General features: G+C 36.3%; 1 protein-coding gene across 6 annotated transcripts in view; it reads left to right on the top strand.

Moving 5' to 3' along the window:
• The window catches only part of Dgkb (diacylglycerol kinase beta), a 772948-nt gene extending 762773 nt beyond the window's left edge, over positions 1-10175 (top strand). For 5 of the 6 annotated variants that reach the window (XM_008828356.3, XM_017796961.2, XM_008828359.3 and 2 more), the window contains one exon: positions 6505-10175. In XM_008828356.3, the coding sequence (XP_008826578.1) occupies positions 6505-6612 (108 nt within the window). In that variant the 3' untranslated portion in view covers positions 6613-10175. The remainder of the gene's footprint in view (positions 1-6504) is intronic. The other variant, XM_008828360.3, reaches the window with a different exon arrangement.
• Positions 10176-13940: the final 3765 nt, after the last annotated feature.

Below are 13940 nucleotides of genomic sequence, written 5' to 3'. Positions count from 1 at the left end.
ATATATGAAATTCAAATTTTAGTTTTCATAAATAAAATTTATTGGAACATGGTCATATTTATTTACATATACTCTAAGAATGACATTGGACTACTGCCATGGTTGGCTTTGGTTGTCAACTTGACACCAAGTTTGGCATATTGGGCAATTGCCACTAGCAGACACGCCACTAGCATGTCTGTGAGGAACTTTCTTGACTGTTGAGTGATGTAAGAGGGCCAATCCCACTGTGGGTAATGCCACCCTGGGCATGTCATCCTGATTTGCATAAAATCAGGCTGAGCATGGACCAGAGGAACAAGCCAGCAAGCAGCACTGACCTTGTAAGTCCTCTAAGCCTGAAGGTATCATCCAAACAAGTAGATCTTTGGAATGTAATGAGATCATGTTTACAGAGACTCTTTCAAATCTTCTTAACATTTGAACTAAAATAATACCTGTATATTTTAAAACCTAGAATTATAGACCTACAAGATGAAGTCACTCTCTGTCCCATAACTGCTATGTCACTAGGCTCAACTTCAGGTGAGGTGCATTAAGAGTTGGCCTTTAACTATTTTTTTCAAATACTTTACTCCATATCTGTATATAATTTTCTTATGTTTGCATTTTAAGTGTGCTATACTTGATCCATGCTATAGAAAGGAGTTCAAACATTATTAATTGTAGAACTGATAATGAACCACAGATACTTTTTCTGTCATGTTTTTAGAGTTTTTTCTTGCTTTTCCCTGCAAGGTCACCATTATACTAGCTCTTATTTTTCTTTTTAAAATTCCATATATCAATTAAACATCTTCCTCTATAAGTCCATAGTCTTTCCCTGAAGATTTTTCTCTGGTTCTCCACAAACCTGCCACTCTCTTTCTCACTTCATATCTTCTTATTAAATTCGTTTCATTGCAGAACACCCTCAAATATACTTTAAAAGCTATATAAGAACGACATTCTTTTAGAATGTATATATATGAAGCTAACTCTCTAGATCCTTTTGTGACTGACAATGTCTTCAATCTACTCTTGCAGCTAATCATTATATTGATTGAATATAGAACTCTGGGATAAAATTAACTTCTCTGGGATTTAAGTGTGTACTTCCATTGTCTTCTAGATGAATATATTTGAGACACCATGTTGATTTTTATTTTTCTGTATATCAACTGTTTTCATTCCTGAAAGTATTTAGTTTTCTTTATAACATTTTTCTTTTTAATTTCACAATATTTGATTTGAACTAGGCAAGACAGGGGGAGATACTTGTTGTGGGGGAGGAAACTTGAGTACAGAGGTGCATGCCTATGAACTCCGCACTTGGGAGACTGAGGCAATAAGGTCACCAGTTGGAGGGCAGCCTTGGGTTACATGGCACGAACTGTTCTCAAGAAGGAAGGAAAAGCTTTCCAAAACATTAGCTAACAGTCAGGAGTAGAGCTGGAAGTTACAAGGGGCACTGTGGGAGAGGTAATTCCTCAGCTCTTGTGCTTACAAATGATTGGTGTCATACAGCTTACAGAAACTAAGTTTCTTTGGCCTCTATTGTAAAATAAAGATGTAGTCATATATATTCTAGGATTCTTTAGGAGGATAAAAATCAGATATTATAAAAATAAGAATGTGAAGAAAAATTTTCTTTTTATAGGTGTATTAGCCAGCTTTGCTTCACTGTGATAAAATACTTGAGAGAAGTGGTTTATAAGGAGGAAAGGTTTAAAATTTCAGAGCTTTCTGTACATGGTTGTTTGGCCCAGTTGCTCTGGGTTGGCAGTGACACAGAACATCATGACTGGAATATGTGGCAGAGGAGGCATGCTCATTTCATGACAATGGAGAAACAAAAAAAGAGAGAAGGGCTTAGATATTGGAGTACACCCCCAATGACCTAACTTCCTTCCATGAGGCTCCACCTCCTAAAAGCCCCACTACCTCCCAATGGTGCCACAGAATGGCCACCAAACCTGTGATATATGGACCCTTGAGGGACACTGAAGATTGAAATTATAGCAACAGGTTGTCAGAGTTCCTTAAAGTAAAACAAGTCCATCTCGGCTTCAGGGTTATAAAAATGCTTCGCCAAGTCCTTGGAGATAGATATGGCCTCAGAGGAGAGGGTGTTGAATAGTCTGTTTAGATGACATAAGTAAGAGAAACTACTTTTCATGATAAAGAGAGGTGGAAATATTTGATGCTGACAAACGGAACCAGGCAAACACACAAATGACCTGAGTCAAATACCGTTTGAAAAATGTACCAGAGACTGAAATAAGTCTTGAAGAGAGCACTACAATGAGCAGACTTCATCACTTTGTGCTCGAACACAGTAAGATATGAATACAGTAAGATATAAACTTCCTCTTTAACTTGTATGAAATCATACTTCAAGTCTATGCTTTTCAATAGCAGTTTGGTGTCTGTTTTCTTGAGATTACTTATTTATCATGCAACATCAAAGTTGAGAGCTACCCTGGTCCCACTGTGGTACAATAGGAAAATGTCATTTCATAGCATTCAGATGTAATCCTTAGTATCACAAGCTTCAAATGACACAATGACAAAGCTGGTAAAGCGAATCAGCACAGTAGTATGTGATATTTTATTTCTATGGCTGCGTATCCTTAATATGGCAATTTATTCCATCTAAATATCATGCAACAGAGTGCTATGAGGATAAATTACATATTATAAAATCAATGAAATTAGAGTTAGTAGTGAATGTGAGATGATAGGCAGACCATTGGAGGGGAATTGAGTGCCCATAATGTGAAACAAGAAACACTCACAGCATGCACAGAGGACTTAGCATAAAGCTTGGCACAGTGAAGGCTAAGTCAGTCTTATGTTTATTATTGCTAATATTTTTAATAATTTTAATTGACATATTAAATAAATATATATATATTACTATCCTTAATATTGCTATTATGAGGTAGCAACACTGCAGACTCTTACTTTCTTTGTTACATTTTCCAAACAGTGTTTGACTCAAGTCATTTATATGTTTTTGTGGTTCCTTGTCGGCATCAAATATTTCCACCTCTCTTTACTTTAACAATGCATTAGACACAAGGAAACTGTTTTATTATTCTTGATCTGGTTACTAATTTGTGCTACATTCTCATATCATGGTAATTATAAAATTGAAACTAAAATCAATATTTTCTTCATATTTTTATATGTAGCCAATCCCAATTTGAAATAGGAAGGCAGAAAAAGAGTCAACAGGCATCAGAAATATCTTTCATGGGGGTGGGAACCATTCCATTGAGGAAAATTTGGTGTGTGTGGGGGAGTCTTTTGGAGACAATGTCTCCCTGCAGCCCCAGAGGGCCTGGAACTTACTATGTATACCAGGCTGGACTCAATTTCACAGAGATCCACCTGCCTCTGTCTTCCAAAGGCTGGAATTAAAGTGCGCCAATATGCTCGACCACTGAGACCAATTTTTATCTTTCACATTTTTAAAATTTTTTATTGTGCTTTTATACATTTCATATAACAGTCCCCAACCCTCTCCTCCATCCACACTCCCCAGCCCCTCACTGAACCTCATGTATTCCGCCACACTTCTTGCTCATTTTAAAGCAATGTCTTTCTTTCTTCATGCAACTTCATCCTTAATGGAACTGTCTTTGCTTCAGCCAAGTAAAAAGACACATAATTATCCAATGAGATGCTGTGTGCACAGAGCTTGGATAGGTACTGCAAGCTTTGTGCATGCTAGTTCTTCCTTCTTGTCTCCCGACCAAGAGGAAAATATTACCAATTATTTCTCATTTTATTTTTGCAGAAATAAAGTTAGGTTTAAAAATAATTGTGTACATTGACCACATGAGAGTTCAAGCAACCAAGGAGACAGGTCATAAATAATTGTAAAACTAAGATTGGCTGTTATACTTCTTCGACACCGAAAACAAGGACTGTGAATTCGTCACATGGATTAAAGGTGCCATTGCATCATATCACTGAGTGAGATACTGTGCTATTTTTAAAGGAATAAGAACAAAGAATTTATTCTTTTTAAATGATGTCCAGTAGAATGAGAATAATGACCAAACAGAATACAAATACCAAAAAAATCATCCTGTCCTCAGTCCTAAATTTTATGTGACTAGATAGATTTCTTATAAAGTCTTAATATTAGGAAATAATTTTCTCATTTCCAAAATGTCCTAATCCCATTATATCCTCTAATAGATTTAGACCAGTGACTATAAACATCAAATCTATCTTCTTGTCTTATATCTGTGTGATGTGGAGATAGAGTTACTGTGTAAGTAATATGTGATCGTTGCTTCCTTAGGTACTCATTTAAAAATAAGATTTTTGCATAAGATGATTCATTCTCAGAATTGAAAGACAGCTCCTTTTGGCATAGCCTCCTATTCCAGCACATAGAACAGAGTTATTGAACGTGGATCTCATTTCTTCTTCTTAGTGCTCTGTAATGTCTAGGGGGCAAAGATTGCATATTGCATGTTTATTCTAATTCCTGGTGCAGTGTCCATGGTAGAGTAGAAAAATTTCTCTTAAGTGAATAAAAGGCAATGGTAGTGTATGAGATTCCATCTAAAGAATTCAGAAGAGTTTAAATATCAATTCAAGACAGCCAGTAAACATTCAGCCATAGAGAGAGGAGGGACTCATAGGGCCCTACATCCCCTGGAGATCTAATGGCAGTCCAGGGCAGGGCTGTTGGGGAAGAAGAGCAGAAGTCACCATTTTCATTTATGTAGGCACTGATGAGTTACCTATGCACAAGTAGAGAGCTTCACACCCAAGCCCCTGTGGGTGATGCTGCTTAAACTCAGTTGGTCACACAACAAAACCAAAGACAAAATCTAAAGACATAAAAACTGGACAGGGACTTGGTTGGAAGAAGGGAAATATTTGGTGAGTTGGAGGGAGGATAAGAAAGAGTGGAAGGCTATGAGCAGGACGTCTTCTATATGTGTATGAAACTGTCAAAGAATAAATTAATAAAAAAAAAACATTTGCCTAGGATTCAGTGTGTCTAAAACTGAATGAAAGAAGGAAAGTCTAGCAGAGACCATTTTCAATCTGCATATATGGAGGTATTTGAACATCTTAACTGAGGCTATCAATTTCTCAGTTCCTAAGAGAACAAAAATAAAGGCAAGCATCCAGAGATTAGGAGTCAGGCTTAGCCTAGTGGCCTTCACAAGTGCAACTTAAAAGAAACACGGAATCTTTCCAGCATAGCCTGCTTCCAACAGACTTACACAATTTCATTCTTCAAGGTTTTTCACATACTTCTGTCTTTGAGACTATGAATTTCCATTTCCCAAAAGTCCTGGTACTGATTTTAATGATCTGCTTCACGTGACACGTATCCTCTCTCTCTCTTTCTGTCTTCTCTCTCTCTTTATTGCTATTAGTGAATGACAAGTGAAGGAGATTCATTTTAACTTGAAAATGTCAGGTATGCACTTTAAGAGATATATTTTTCATCTTTTAATGAGGTGGTGTTTCTTTTTGAAAGAAATACTCATCTCTGATGCGGATGCTGCGCAGGTGACAACTGATATTTAATAAGCGATGGTTCTTGTATCAGTCGCAGTTCACTAAAGAAAATGTCTCAGATTGCTTTTGAAAAACTCTTAGCATCACTAGCCCAAAGGCACTATGTGACCTTTTTATTACATAATGAGAATCATTTATTATCTTACCATGTATCTTAAAGTCACAGACAAAATGCCACTTTGATAATTGCTTTCAATTAGCTTTGAGCATAGCATATATTCATAAAATGTCTTCTCTAATTTAGAGTTGAATTAGAGAAAATTGCAGACATAATCTGCTTTAAGGTTGTCTCATTTAAGGTGATTCGTAGTTTTATATCAAAGAAATCAAAATGAGTAGCTTAGGAACAGTCTCTCCATGTGTTTTAGGCAGGCTTCTCAATATTTGATTCTATTCTATTACCAATTAATTAACAAATTAGAAAGCTAGTTCATCATTTCTGACCTTTAATGCATGTTAACTTTTGACTTTCATTCTTAATGATTGTTTTGAAATGAAACCTTAGAGCTCCTGTTGAAAGACAGAAACAATCTGATTAACAAGATAAATAAGGTTTGCCCAGTGCTAAGTACCTCCTAACACTGGGCCAGAGCGGGGACTCTGAATACTATAATGGCGTATGTTTTCCTACTTCAATAAATAATACACAACTGATGGTCAAGAAATGACAGTGGGTAATCATGTAGCCTGAATAAAGAGTTCTGGGTGGATGGCGGTACTACAAATGAAGTCAGATAACATGATACTTAAATTGTAACTTCAGCTAAGTTGTACTTTTTGTTAGCACTTGGATATTATGTACATGCACAGTCTTATCTCCCTTAAAATATTTTGAGTAGTGAAACTCTGAAATTGCATTTCACCTTTGTGTTGTCTCAGTTACTTGTGAAATACTGCAACAGAGATTCTCAGAACTTGGTACTGTAGCCCCTTGTCACTCTCTCTCTCTCTCTCTCTCTTTCCTAGATAAAAATTACACACAAGAATCAAGCACCAATGCTGATGGGCCCTCCCCCCAAAACTGGGTTATTCTGCTCCTTCGTTAAAAGAACAAGAAACCGAAGCAAGGAGTGACCTGCATTAGCATAAATTTAAATAACATCATTGGGCCATGGAACACTTTGAACCATTTCAAGTAGCCTGCTCTTGCAAAATCATGGAATTGCTTTGAGTTTTTGTTACTGAGCTAATGTAAAATTCAGCTGTTAGAAAATTTGTTGTCTGTTTTTATAGGCGTCTTTGCATGAAAACCAGCAGAAATTTACATGAAGTGATACTGCATATTTCCTTGCATGCATTCCTATAGGTTTTTCTGTCTCCTACTCACATTTTGTCCCATTTCCATGTACTGACCAGTAAGAAAAAACCTGTGAAAGAGCCAAGAAATATCATGGGAAATGTGATTCTCGATGTAATAACTATCATTGACAACACTATTCAGTGATGCTACAATGATCATAAGTGCAGATTGCTGTATTTTCCCCTTTAGAACCAGTGTATCAGTGATATTTGACTTATGTCTTGAGAAGAAACTTAATTCAAAGATTTTATTAAATAGTTGACTCTGATACCTTGCTATAGCTAGGTAATTTTTCTTCCTCATCTAAACTCTTCTGAATGGAAATTAAAATGTGAGGCATAGGGTTTTCTTGTGCTAAAAAAATAGGAAATGGTTTTTATTTTGTTTAATTTTGGTTTTAATTCCAAAAAATAAGAGAAAACTATGTTACTGGCAGTAATTGTGATACTATGACAAGATTTAATCCTTTCTGCATGAGAATCTAGATGAAAATTCATAATCACACTAGTAGACAAATAGATGTTTTAAACTATGTGCCTAATGAATGCATTGCCCACCAAAGATTCAGGAAAAAAAGTTGCTTGAGAGAAATGGATTGATGCATAATTAATTAAGCATTGTGGAGCAAATGTATAGCTCTTATGATTAATTTGTGACAACTAAAATGCCAGAAAAGAGTGAGCTGCCTATTTATTATGATTTAAATACCATTCGCAAACAGTGGATCATGCAACACAGTCAAAGCTCATTAGCTAATCTCATGGTTATCTGGTCCTCTTACAACATAGGAGTCTGTGATTTTTAATGGATCCGTTAAGTGCACTTCAAGAAAGTAAACGATCACATCAGTTCCCTTCTACTGTAGATTGGTACCTGTAATAATATTGAGCTCACTGAAGCAAATCATGCTTGCAGTTAGCCACTTCCCACTCGAGTCCAGCCCCATCTCCACAACATCCCAAATGTTTATTTGAAAATATGTAATGGCCGAGGTCACTGTTTAAGATGTTCGTGGCATGGGTGGAATCTCTGACTGCTTAAAGCACTCATGGAATGATCACTTTACATGGTGTTTCTTAAAGTCTTATATAACATGAAATACTGAGCAGTCTTAGCATTGTTCAGTCATATTGACCTGCACATCATCATTGCATGTTTTATGTTTTCAAACATATCATAAGGAAACAAGTGTATGAAATGCATGATTTATTAGTTTTCTTATCCACTGGGCACTAAAGTGCTAATGATTTATCAGTTCTATTTTTCTATTGATTTGTTCATCTTTGAATAACAAATAGCATTTAGCGATTCTGTTGAACACAACCCTGTGCATGGATTTATTGATTTCAAGTGAAATTGCTATAATTTTAGTTCTTTGGTTTGAAAACTCAAGTGAATGCTGTTATATCAAATCGCTACTCTCAAACAGTGTGTTGTAATGGAAGATTATGTATAAAGCATATTCTTTTAGTATTCCAGGAACATTGGATGCTAAATACCAATCAACAATAACTTTAATTGCTTTAAAAATAAAAGCCTTTGAATAAAATTAAGACATAATTTAGCATACCCAGGAAAATTATGATTAAAATTGCAAATTCTTTACAGCAATCATTTGCCCTAGCATAATAATAATAAAATAGTTATTCAGCAGAACAATAATCTAGACCAAAAGAATGCTCAAAAGAGAAATGCATTGCTGACATAATATTACATAACACACACATTGATTTTGTGTTTCTATGGTTACAGGTAATAAATATTTTTACACAAAATGATGAGTTTTTTTCTACAATGGGCAGGCAAAGCTTATGACAAAAACATTTTTGAATCTTCAAATTATTTTATGTTCAGTACAACACTAATTCAGCAACAGTTTCTGAATCATTTTTAACCATCTGTGCACTGGAAATCTATTGGAGAGACAGCAGGTTGAGGCAAATTAAACAACTTGCTCATGTGATTTCAATAACTGAAATAACAGGCTACAGCTTTGCTGCAATATAGCTGCATAACTATTATCAGTGCAAAGAGTAGTTACATTTTCAGTCAGTTGGATTCATGGGTAACACTAATAAACCTTCAAACAGGCATCAAATTTGACTTCTTTTCTCAACTCACTTTTTAAACATACTGATGTGCTTGCCCTTCAAGTACACTACTCCTGGGGTTTGAAAAGTAGTTTTTAAAAATCTACTTTGATGGTTTTGAAATAAGAGAAGATATTCTCTTCTTTTTATGACAGCTTCATGTGAAGAATATATATTTTAAGGAAAATTCTAAATGGAAAGTTCTATGGCATATTAAAATACTGCATAATGAATGCTAGCTTTACAAAACGGAAACTTTTCTTCTAGGTGTGTGGATGTTTGAGGTGTTGAGTCAACCTCTTTTAACTATAGTAGACAGTAGTAATAGTGTTTAATTGAAATGAATTTGAATATTAATACTGGACTTACAAGGAGCAGAGAATATGGGGGGGTGAGGTTTTGCATCCTGCTAAACACTGCCATGCACTAAGTTGGTAAACAGAGATGATAACTCCAGAATCAACCTAGAAATGCACAATTTTAAGATATAGGAATGTGGTATCTGTGGAACCACAATTTCAAAGGACATAAGTATATTTTCTCATTTCCTTCCATGTGTATATCATAGGTATTTGATGTGAAAGTGATGATCAGTTTTTGTAATAGAAGAAGAAAATTTTTTAGGAAGTGACATTATAATCACAAACAGCTTTTACTTCTGAACGGTCGAGTGATTGTAACCATTCTGGACTAAATGGTCAGGTGTTTAGTGTAGACAGTTTACTGAAGGCAGAAATGTGAATCAGAGAGGGTTAAGAATCATGTGTTTGTTTCCACAGATTGTTCAACTGTCCATTTTTAGGGGCTGGGGAGCAAGTACAGCTCTGAAAGAAGAATTTGTTTGAATCTGAGATTGTCTATGCTATTCAAATAAAATAGGACTTTTTGATAGCACTGTTCCTTTTTCTGTCAGCATGAGCTGGCTTCCTATTGGTTCTGAAAAGAAACATGAAGTTTCATGACACATTTAGCACTGAAAAAATTATTCAATGCATAACTTATATTCCACATTATCAGATAAAACCCTTGTACCGTTGATACTATAGAATTTTAAAAAAAGAAATGAATAAAACTCAGAAATAAGCATAACATTCATTTTGTGATAGAAATCACTCCCTTAAAACAATTAAACTGCACTGTGTTTAAATAAAGTTTGAGTAAACTCACATTTGAACCTTTCTATATATTCTTATTGTGTTTAAAACATGAGGTTCATTTAATTACAGTATCTTAATTATTTTCTCAGAAAGTGTTATGTATAAATCCTGGTTTTTGAAATAAAAGTGTTAACTGTTCATTTGTGTGTCGTTTCTTACTGGCATCTAGCCTGATACTCCACGCATATGAGCTATCCCTGTGAACAGTCTCCATTGTTTCCACTAGAGGACTGAACCACTCAACTTTGTGATGCTTTTTGCCCATAGTTGCTGCTGTGGGACTTGATTATAGTATTTTCACAAATTTTAAGAAAGCCATCAAGCTAATTAAAGGGATTGTAGAGACTAAAATTGAATTGGTGGTGGTGGGGGCGGGGAAGATGTCTCAGCTGTTAAAAGCAGGCATTGCTCTTGCAGAGGCCCTAAATTCAGTTCCCATCATCCATCTATATCTATGTGCACGAACCCACGCCTCCACACACACATGTACACATAATTAAAAGCAATAAAAGTTGCCAGGCATGGTGATATACACACACATCTTTAATCCAAGCGCTCCTGAGGCAGATTGCTATGGAATTGAGGCCAGCCTGGGATGCTCTACATAGTCAGCTCCAGGTCAGCTGGGGCTACATAGTGAGACTCTGTCTCAAAAAAGCAAATAATAACAATAATAATAAATCTTTGAAATAAAAATTGAATAAATAAAATTGTAGATATAAAATTTATCATTGACTCTATTCTGTGTAACAGACCAACAGATATCACTTGTACATTGGCTAGGGGAAACATTTTGCAAGGGGTCTGCAGCTATTATAAAAATGTTTTTCAAGGATGCACTCTTTTCTCTAGATAGCTACATTGGGTAGAAGAGCTAAGTGTATTAGTGGCTGCATTACGTGATCAAATTAGGCTCCAAGGTGTGATGCTGGCTAGGGGAAACCACAGTTTAATGGAGCTACTCCAAAAGGCCTCAAGAGAAGGCAGGTCTACAAGTGGCTCTTTTGAAAAGGTCGGATTTACAAGGAGAATGAAATAGAATTGAGAAAATTCAGAGTCATAGAACACAAGCACAGGGGGCACAGAAGTCAAGTCCCGTATGCTTCCTGGCTTTGCTTTGTTAAACATCGGAGCTTTTATAAATGGAGCATTTGGCTAGTGCTCACAGCTGAAAGCTGCCACAGAAAGAAGGGAGAAGAGAAGACAAGAGGGAAAGAGATGCAACAAGGGGAACAAATACAGGCCAGAGGGAGACAGAGCAAAGCCAAACTCCAAACTTAGGGTTAACAGGAAGCAAAAACTCATTTCACATTCTGAAAAAGAGGGGAAAAAAATCGTAGATATTTTGATTTAAAAGCCTCAAAGCAGTATCTGGCCACTCTTTTCCCTTTTCCAATAAATTGAGTTGTGAAAAATGGTTTTAAATTTTAGGTAACTTCTTAAATCTTTGAAGCCCAGAAATTTTAAAATAAGAGTCAGTATTAATCGTAAAATATATTGATGCTCAATCTATAAAAGTTATGGAGTAAAAATACATCATAAAATGATATAAACATCCACAATTCAGTAACTACCAAAGAACAAATGACGGCGAAGAGACTGGTCCAAAGGCATTTTCTCTTTCTAAATATTTATTACCTGCTCAGTTGACCTTGGGAAAACTATCTTAATTAAAACTGCAGCAATATTATTAATAATATCCCTCAAATTATTAGTGACTATAAGCCTTTCATTTCACTTCCTAGAAGCCCTATATCAAAGGTGCTGTTTGAGCTGGGCATGATGGTACATGTGTTTAAACCCAGCGCTCAGGATGCAGAGGCAGGAGATTTCTGTGAGATCGAGGCCAGCCTGGTCTATATAGTGATTTCCTGGTCTATGTAGTGATATCCTGGTCTATATAGTGATTTCCTGGTCTATATAGTGATTTCCATGCCAGCCGGGACTACAGGGAGACCGTGTCTCAAAAAGACCAAAAAAAGGTGCGGTTCTGAGGAGAACTACCAATACACCTGGTGTCTAGAGCCTGTCCCAGCTCCACAGCTCTCCCTCACTGAACCCTGTCCTCACTATGAGCCGGCACCAGTAGAGGGGTCAGCCCAGCTAACCTACCAGCCAGCATTTCTCTAGAACTGCCCTCTCAAAAGCTTTGGTGGGAACTCAAAAATCATGTACATCATGCATGTCAATAAAAATACAAGCTGATCTTAATATAGCGCTTGGTCTGTTCCCAGGCATAATTCTTCACATAAATGAACTTATTTAAACAATTTCCACAATTATCCATACCATCCCTATCTCATGAAATAGAAAACAGAGACACAAGATGCTGTTTGAAACTTCTGAGAGAGTCAGGAAAGAGCCTGGACACGCGACAGTCCCTCCTTTGCTTTCCTAAGCACATGCCACACTACCTGGAGCCTAGCCTGAAAGATTAGGTTCAGTTTCAATCTATTTAAATACAACACATGCATAAACTACAGCCATAAGTTCATTGTGATAGTAACAGTAAATAAAAATAGTATCTCATAATATGAGAAGAAAATTTATTGAAGAACATGAATACTATCAGTATTCGCTGAATATTTTGAAAATAAAAGTTGCTTAATAGAATTGAATAAAGAAATTGTTTGAAGAATTTGGTCTTATTCCTTGTGGCAAATGTGCCACAGAGTCAAGAAGCATTCAGTGAAAGATCACATCAATACCTTCCAAAGTTTAGACAATCACTGGAACAATTTCACAAGTCACTAGGTCTCACTATGTAGCGATGGCTGGTCTAGAATTGCTATATGGACCAGGTTGGCCCTGAATTCAGAAATTTGCCTGTCTTTGTCTCCCAAGTACTGCCATTGAAGGAGTGAAACGTCACATCAGCCAACTAAGACCCTTCCAATCCATAAATTTAAATAAACATAATATTTTTATTGATTTGAGAATTCGTACAAAGTATTTTGATCGTATTCAGATGCCCTCCTCCTTCTCCACGCTCACCTTACTGCCCCTCCCCCATCTTCATGTTCTGGATTATTATGGGTCTTTTCTTTTAAGGTCTATCTCAAATCTTCCTGTTCTGCATTGTATTACCAATTCCCACTATAAATGTGTATAAAAGAAGATAGTAATGATCAGGCCACAGACCAAATGCTGAACTGCATTGATATTTCTTTTAAGAGATCCATATGTCCATCACTTTTAAATTCATTTTCCTTCAAAGTCTCAGAGAATGAACAAAAATGTATCTACATTCCTTGCCAACTTTTGTCACAAATGACCACTACAGTCCTCATTTTCATCTGAAGCTTCATGAGCACTGTCCTCACTGTCCACATTCCTGGTGACATTCTAGTCTTCCAAACTCCCATCGGAACTGACCATTACTCTCTGCTTACATCATGCTAGCCAGTGTCTCCAATGTTTTCATATTGTTTCCACAAGAAAGTACTAAAAGCTTAAGAACCACATCATCAAGTTGAATTAAATCAATGTCTCAATTTTCTGTTCTAGTTAGCTTCCTTCGCTGCTGAGACACAATATCTGAGAGAGCAACTTGAGACAGGAAAGATTTACTTTACACACCAGTTTCAGAGGCTACAGAAGGAGGGTGTGGCTACCAGTAAGCAGCTAGAGAGACTGTGGTCACTGGAGTTCTCTTAGTTCCCTTTTAATGCCATTGAGCTCCCAGCCTATGAGATAGCACCATCTACATTCTGGGTGGGTTCCACATTACTTGATTGACTCTGAAGTATCATTCCAAACTTAGTGATATGCTTTACTAATCTAGACGTTTCTCAATCCAATCAAGATATCAATTAATATTAGCCATCATTGAGTGGGACTGTGTTATGGACCACA

This window comes from Nannospalax galili, unplaced genomic scaffold (genome assembly GCF_000622305.1).
Source record: "Nannospalax galili isolate Female #2095 unplaced genomic scaffold, S.galili_v1.0 scaffold452, whole genome shotgun sequence".
NCBI lineage: Eukaryota > Metazoa > Chordata > Mammalia > Rodentia > Spalacidae > Nannospalax > Nannospalax galili.
Note: the sequence above shows the minus strand (reverse complement) of the source record. Positions and strands in the feature narration are given on the sequence as shown.